Source organism: Amphiprion ocellaris, chromosome 9 (assembly GCF_022539595.1).
Source record: "Amphiprion ocellaris isolate individual 3 ecotype Okinawa chromosome 9, ASM2253959v1, whole genome shotgun sequence".
Lineage (NCBI taxonomy): Eukaryota > Metazoa > Chordata > Actinopteri > Pomacentridae > Amphiprion > Amphiprion ocellaris.
This window is the reverse complement of record NC_072774.1, coordinates 3,290,429-3,297,977: the sequence shown is the minus strand read 5'-3', so window position 1 is coordinate 3,297,977 and position 7,549 is coordinate 3,290,429. Positions and strand designations below refer to the sequence as shown.

General features: G+C 39.1%; 1 protein-coding gene across 7 annotated transcripts in view; it reads right to left on the bottom strand.

Moving 5' to 3' along the window:
- Positions 1 to 7,549, bottom strand: part of snx27b (sorting nexin 27b) — a 40,894-nt gene that overhangs the window by 12,936 nt on the left and 20,409 nt on the right. For 3 of the 7 annotated variants that reach the window (XR_008602797.1, XR_004849085.2, XR_002747350.3), the window contains exons 13-15: positions 6,933 to 7,542; positions 1,645 to 1,855; positions 1,475 to 1,543 (exon numbers count right to left, since the gene is read on the bottom strand). Coding sequence is in view for 2 of the 7 variants with exons in the window: in XM_023291604.3 (XP_023147372.1) it covers positions 7,475 to 7,542 (68 nt within the window). In the remaining 5 variants the exon portion in view is untranslated. Of the gene's footprint in view, positions 1 to 1,474; positions 1,544 to 1,638; positions 1,856 to 1,965; positions 7,543 to 7,549 lie in introns of those variants that run through there. The other 4 variants (XM_023291605.3, XM_023291604.3, XR_008602798.1 and 1 more) reach the window with 3 other exon arrangements.

Genomic DNA, 7,549 nt, shown 5'->3' with positions numbered 1-7,549 from the left:
TCTAAAGCGTTCTAATCCATTATAAACTTCCACAATCAGTTCCAAATCATGAAACCAAAGAGGTTAGTGAGAACCTCCAGTTTCACATTGTTGCTGCTCACATGTTGAAAGGCTATAAAGTCATATCAGTTTTTTCAAGGTCCAGTGTCCACAGTTTGAAGCTTCATGAAAAAGTCCAAGGAGTTCCACACTGTGAAACATGTCAAAGGGCTGCTAGGAAGACAGACATGAGCCCTGCACTGGAAGAATGGTAGAGGACAAGAAGAATCCAAGGATCAGCACCAAGAGCATCCTGATGAATGTGAGCAGTTCTGGTAGCAACATGTCCATCAGACACTCCAGCAGACCAAGAACAAGGCTGGTCTCCATGGATCAGACCAAGGAGGACTCCACTTCTCCAAGACAGACACACTAAAGCTCAGCTGGACCTGCAGCACTTCTCTACTCACTTACTGCTCAGTTACAAGTCATGTCTGAAGGAAACGGCATCATGAGAAAAGAGGAAACATGGAGATTGTGGAGGAGAACATCAGGCAGTCTGCAGAAAAACTGCTCCTTGGGCAGCATTGGAGCTTCCAACAAGACAATGATGTGAAACATGGAGCCGACGTGGTGAAGAAATGGTGGAGAGAAAACAATGAGAAGATGTTGGAGCCTCCCAGCCAGAGTCCAGACCTGAATCCATCCAGAATGTGTGGAGGAACTGAAGAGCAGAGTGATGGAGAGGGAGCCTTCAAAGAGCTGGAGATGAACACTTGGAGGAACTAAATCCCAGTGGAGACCTGCAGGAACACTGTTAGACACTAGAACTACTGATGGACTAATAGATAATTATTTTAGATGTGGCATAGAAATGAGAATCTCACATGACATCTTTCCATCTTTAGTTGTCATTTCCAACCAGAAGAAACATGTTGGTCCAATAAAAACTCACTAAAATCTAAATTTGGCCTAAGGAGGAATAATTTTTGGGTATCAGAAAAAAGAAAATAAAGACTTTGATACTTATTACAGGGAAAGAGTATGACTAATATGGGACATGGCATAGACACAGTGAAAAAATGCATCATTAACACAATCTAATACAACATTTTACTGTTTTTTGTCACTTGCTTTTATCATTTAGAACCAGAAGAAACCTAGTGATTGAATAAAAACTGACTATAAATTAGAAATTTGGCATGGGGATGATTCATTGTGGGCCTCAAAGAGCTGGAGATGGACACTTGGAGGAACCAAATCCCACTGGAGACCTGCAGAAACACTGTTTGACACTAGAACTACTGATGTGGAGGAAAATAAAGACTTTGACGCTGATTACTGAGGAAGGATATGAATAATTTCTCTCTAACACAATGTCTTACCATCTTTTAATGACTTGTTTATGTCATTTCTAGGCGAATAAACCTGTAGGTGAAATAAAAATGGACAATAAATCAGCATTTTGAATGGGGATGAATCATTAAAGACTCACCTGTAGGTAGAAGTTAAACCATCCGAGACAGTAAAGTTCATGACTGAGCCTCTCTTTAATATTCCACACCTGAAACACCCGTTAATTTTTGAAACATCAAAACCTGACTTTCAAATATAATCCTGAAACAACATTGATTTACTATGTTTTTTTAATCAGCATACTTCGACCTGTTCTTGTAAGAAGCTGGTCAGCGCTCAGGTCGGATCTCCGGAGACGAAATGTTAGCCTTCCAAAATTCAGACGTTCCCAGATAATATCCAGCACCACCAACAGTCAATAGCGATTAATTACTGAGTGGAGACACTCGACGCCGGTCGATATGCAGCAGCCATTTCACTGCCTGTTGGGTAATTGTCTCCCAGATCTCATTAAAAGACGCTGGAATCGGGGAATGAAGAGGAGAGCGAATTTAAAAATCAACTTTACAGCATTAATCTGCTCACTGAGGGGGAACTTCACCATCCAAAACACACCAAAAGGCAGTAAGCTTGCATCAATAAATCAGTTTATTTAAAAGAATATGTTACAATTTATTACAGTAAGCGATGTAACCAAACACTCTTCCATTTCACCGGGTCTCCGTTCTCCTCTCAGCACCGAAAAGCTCCACTTTATCAGCTGAATTACCGGAATAAATAACGTATGTGACATTTAGCTTCGGCCGGGACCGGAGAGGGAAGGAGGGAGGTAAGGAGATCAGACAGCGGCGGAGGATCGACTGTGTCAGACGCGCTTCGGTAAACAGACGAGGTTTCCCGGGAATGCGTTCGGCCTTCAGGCTTCACTCTCTCAATTCAAGGCTCAACTCATTCAATTAGGCCCACAAAAAGTTTCGCCGAAGCTCATTAATCACCCGAAACGGCCTTTCGTGACCTGCAGCATCGTTATAACAAGCACTATTAGCAGGATGTAAATCCATTTACACCGGCCACTTGGTTGCAGATAACAAGAATGCTGCTTCTTTTCTCATCAGCGGCCGAACACTGCGAGTCAAGGCTGAGCTTTAGCTTCGTAGCATCGCTGGCTGACATCGTGTTTGCATCGCATAAACTCAGAAGACGCTTTGAACGACACTTGAGCTTTGAGCATCTCTTTATGTGATTGTGAATAAATTCTGATAAACATGAAACTGATTTTTAATCAACCATTTCGCAGTAATAAAAACTTCCAGTGCAATCAAGTCATGCAGATTTGATTAACCCTCCTGTTATCTTTGGGGTCAATTTTCAAATTTCAATTTTTTTTTTGATTCATATTAACCAACTTCTCCCAATTTAATGGGGACAACTGGGTAAACATAAAATGAATGTGATATGTTTTCACTGTTGAAGGCATCAGTGTTCTGGCTTTTAGCTGTAGAAAACATAGAAGAAATATCAACAATTTACACTGTTTTGTTTTGCTTGTTTTGGATGATATTGGGGTAATTTTATTATCTTCAAAAAGCTTCAGGGCCCTAAACTTTTAGAAATTATCTTCGTTTTTCCTGGGGTCAAACTGACCGAGAACATAAATGTTACTATTCTTGATAACAGAAATTGTTTTTAATTCCAAATGCTCTAAAACATGTACCCTGAAATAATACAAAGCCATTAAAACACCAAAAAGACATGTCTTTACAATTTTAGGTCAGTCACTAAGATTTTATTCTTGATGTATAAGGGGAGTGGATGGGGGGTTGTTTTATTTAAAGGGCTTTTTGGGTTGTCGACAAACAGATCTAAAATAACTGACACGTAAACTTGGGGAGCAACAATTAAAGCTGCAAGCAGTGCTGGTTGGGTCCTCGCATCCTTGCTGGTCAGCGAATTCAAGCATGACCAGCAGGTGGTGCTGCGACTGAGAGCGTATTTCAGACTATGGCTTTGTTGATGGCGAACTATCAAAACTGTCCACCAGGTGGCGCTATCACTGTAAATGTCATCAGGGCTGGAGTGTGATCACACATGTAAAGTTTGAGGCAGATTGGAGCATGTGCAGACTAGTTAGACAGCACTTCCTGTTTCATGGCAAAACGTCAAGATTTCGTCGGCCGCCATTTCCACAACCTCAGACTTTTGGGGAGCGTTTTCATAACTTTTGTGTACATCCTTGCCAAATTTCGGCTCTGTTGGGGTTACCCTGTTTGAGTTTATAGCTTTTGAAAATGTCCAAAAATTTAAATACGACACATAATTCAAAATGACCAACTTCCTGTTGGGTTTTGAGTATTTGTGTGAGAGGCTTTTTTGTGTGTCCTGATGTGTTACAGATGTGTGCCAAATTTCGTGGCTGTAGGTGAAACGTGGTTTTCATCATATTACAAGGAGCGCGAATGAGCCATCTGGCCACATATGTGTACATTTCCCTTAAAATATCAAAAATGGTTGCTGGTCCTGATGTGTGGAAATTTTCACGTTTTCAAGTATTTTTAGGGCCTCAAAAATGCATATCTTTTGTCTGAAAAAGAAAGTATAAGAAAAAACCCATGGGTTCCTTCCACCGTTGGTGCTTAGACTCTAATTATAATCACTTTCTGGAGGTTTAAATTACTGGACTCTACCTGACCCCCAGGATAAAAGATGTCAGTAAATCTGAAGGTAATAGGAGGGATAAAAAAGGTCTTTAAATCCCAATACTGCACTGTACAAGAGTAAATATTTAATGTCAGGTTTTAATGATGTAATAAGCTGTAATTACTTCCTGTTTTTTGCCTAGTCGTCCGCATTGCATCATTGGATATTGTTTTGTTAGTACATTATTCTTAATTAGGACAATAAGCGAGCTCATTTAGAGAGGACGTTAATCTGCACTTCATCTGATTGTTTCATTACATGATCAGCTGCCAGGAAGCTGCTTTTCCAGATGGAGATCCTGTTTAACCTGAACCGGCTTCAGAGATAAACGGCGCTGCACGGGGAGGCCGTTTGAATTACAGGCCTGTTATAAATCCTGGGGGAGCTTTTAGAAAGTAAGTAATCACAGCGATGGCGGACGGAAGAAGAAGGAAGGAAGGAAGGAGGAGAAGGACCCCTGCTGTCCGATGTGGGTAACACACACTGAACACAGTCGAACCCTCACCGTCTGATCGCACAAACAAAAGCATGGAGTGTTCAGTTAAAACTAGAAATACACAACGGTTTAATGCATGGCTTGAATTTGTTGATGCGGTGCAGATACAAACTAAATTATCAAGATTTTATCGTGAATTTTATTTGATTAAAAGGCTTCTTCTGGTTGGAAATGATGCAAACAAGTGATAAAAGACAGTAAGACATTGTTTTAGAGATAAATTTTAACAGTTTAGATGCTTTTTGGGAGCATTTTTTTTTTTTAAAAACTAAAACTACATTATAGTTAGAGAGATTGTTTTCTCTCGACCATTTCTTCACAACTTTGTCTCCATTTTCCCCATCATTGTCCTGTTGGAAGCTCCCACGCTGCCCGAGGACGTCATCTAACATTGTATTAGATTGTATTAAACTGCTGAGGGGCTTTTCTGGAGCTTTTCTTTCTTCCTGAAAATAAAGAAACTCAAGCAACTGCCTCCATTTATGTATAATTAGTATAAAGTGACATGTTTTAGTTGTAGAAACCCTCAGTGGAACCTATAAAATAATGGAAATGCAGTTTTTCTGCAGACTGCCTGAGGTTTTCCTCTTTTCTCATGATGCCGTTTCCTTTACATATGACTTGTAATTGAGCAGTAAGTGACTGGAGAAGTGTAGATTGGATTACAACGTTCTAGACCAGGGGTGTCAAACATGTGGTCTGCGGGCCAAAACCAGCCCTCCAGAGGGTCCAATCCGGCCTGTTGGACAACTTTAAGAGTAAAAATTACAGAGAAGACATTACCGGCAGATTGCAAATTTGAAAAACTATAAATTTAAAATAATTTCTAGACCATGACAAGTTGTTTGGATCAGAAAGTAAAATACTAGATTGTTCATTGTTCTTTTGTCATTTTGTGTCTCATTTTTGTAATGTTTTGTCTGATTTTTGTCATTTTGTTCCTTTTTTTTTGTCATTTTTTGTCTCATTTGTGTCCATGTTTTTGTCACTGTAACTTTTTTCTCTAATTTTTGTCTTTTTTGTTTTGTTTTGTGTTGTTTCTCATTTTTGTCATTTTGTGTCTCATTTATGTAATATTTTGTCTTGTTTTTTGTCTCATGTTTTTGTTGTTTTGTTTCTTGCTTTTGTCATTTTTGGTCTTGTGTTATTTGTGCAATTTTATCTCTCAATTTTGTCGTTTGTCCTTTTTTTTTCACTTTGCAACTTTTTTGTCTAATTTTTTGTCTCTTTTTTGTTCTGTTTTGTGTCGTTTGTCTCATTTTTTTGTCATTTTGTCTCTCGCTTTTGTCAGTTTGCGTATCATTTGTGGAATATTTTGTCTTGTTTTTGTTGTATTTTGTCTATTTTTTGTCGTTTGTTCCTTTTGTTGTAATTTTTGTCTCGTTTTTGTCCATTTTTGTCACTTTGTAACTTTTTTGTCTAATTTTGTCTTTTTTGTTTTGTTTGGTGTCATTTGTCTCATTATTTGTCAATTTTTGTCTCATTTTTGTAATATTTTGTCTTGTTTTTGTGTTTTTTGTCTGACTTTGTTTTGACCAGTAAAGTAAAATACTATATCATTCAGTTCCAGACACTTGTGACAAAATGTTGTGTTCCTTTGTAGACACTCTGTGATCTATAAGTTGTAAAGTGTAAAAGATAAACTGAGGCATAATGTTGTTGAAATGCAATGATTTTTTCTTAAGAAATTCCAGTTGCTCATAATGATTTGTAAAAAGATAATTGCTTAAATGTGAACATTTTCAGAATGTACTTTTTTGCACTAAAAGAAAGGAACATTTTTGAGTTATTATTTATAGGTTATTATGCTCTGATTTTACTAGTTAGTTAAGCTCAAACTGGGCTTAATGTGGCCCCTGAACTAAAATGAGTTTGACACCCTGCTCTAGAATATGGAAGAAAGCACCGGGAACATCTGGAATGAGACAGAAGCTGCATTTTCTCTGAAATTTTCAACAATTTCAAGGAGTATGAATAATTTTGGACATACAGTATCTGTAAAAATGCTTAAAAATCCAATAAAAACTGTAAAAATTCATCGTTAACATCTAAAACACAACATCTTACAGAAGAAACCTTTCAGTCAAAGAAAAATCCACTGTGACTGTGAAAAATTTGGGGTTTATCTGTTTATAATCAAACTGCAGTCAGTCATTCAGTTAAAAATGAATATAAAATAAGCTTATTCCAGTATTATGCCCATTATCTGCTCTTTAGGTTACTTTTTTGTACATTTGGAGGTTGTTAATACTGTTGGATAAAGTGCAAAATTAAACTGATCAAAAAAATAGTGTGAAACAAACGTCGGCTTTCCCTTCCCTCATAAGCCACATTAACTTTTCTGATGCAAATGTAGCGAGAAACCGATGAAAAATCTCCGTTCTGCGACTCAGCTGCGACTTACATTCTCAATGGCCGATGCCGCTCCCTGCTCGCAAAGATAACGCGACCAGACACACGACACAGCGCCGCTCTAATCCGTAAATTGAGAAGCTAAGCGTCTTCATGCGGTCGGCCCTCGGTGTCGCTGATTACTGTTATCTGCCGTCGCCTTTGTGAGCACCAACAGCTTTCACTTTAACTTCGTTAGTCTGCCAGTTATTCCTCATTCACTCCGGCTTTCTTTGTCGACTTCAAAGGGCGGCTGCAAACCTCCTCATTTGCGAGTCCCATTCCACTTCCATTAAGAAGAAGAAGGCGGTTCCACCAGTCCGTAGACGCCTTCCTGACAGAGCTCGGCCTGATGATGATGCGCTGGACTCCAGAGTTCTGGTTCACGAGTCTTTTATTTTTTTTAATAATGCTTCAGCTTATTCAGGTGTGTTCTTCAGCGGATGCTTGTTGGTTTGCATGTCGGCGGTAGCTTCTCGTGTAGAGTGTAAAATGACGTCCGTGTGATTAATAGCGGAGTGTTTTTTGGGGCGGGGAGGTCGGATCCAGGCGGCGTTAAGAGGTAACGATCTCCCTTCCTAGGTGTCCCCATCCCTTCTGTGCCTCAGCAGCTGGAAAATATTCTGCAAC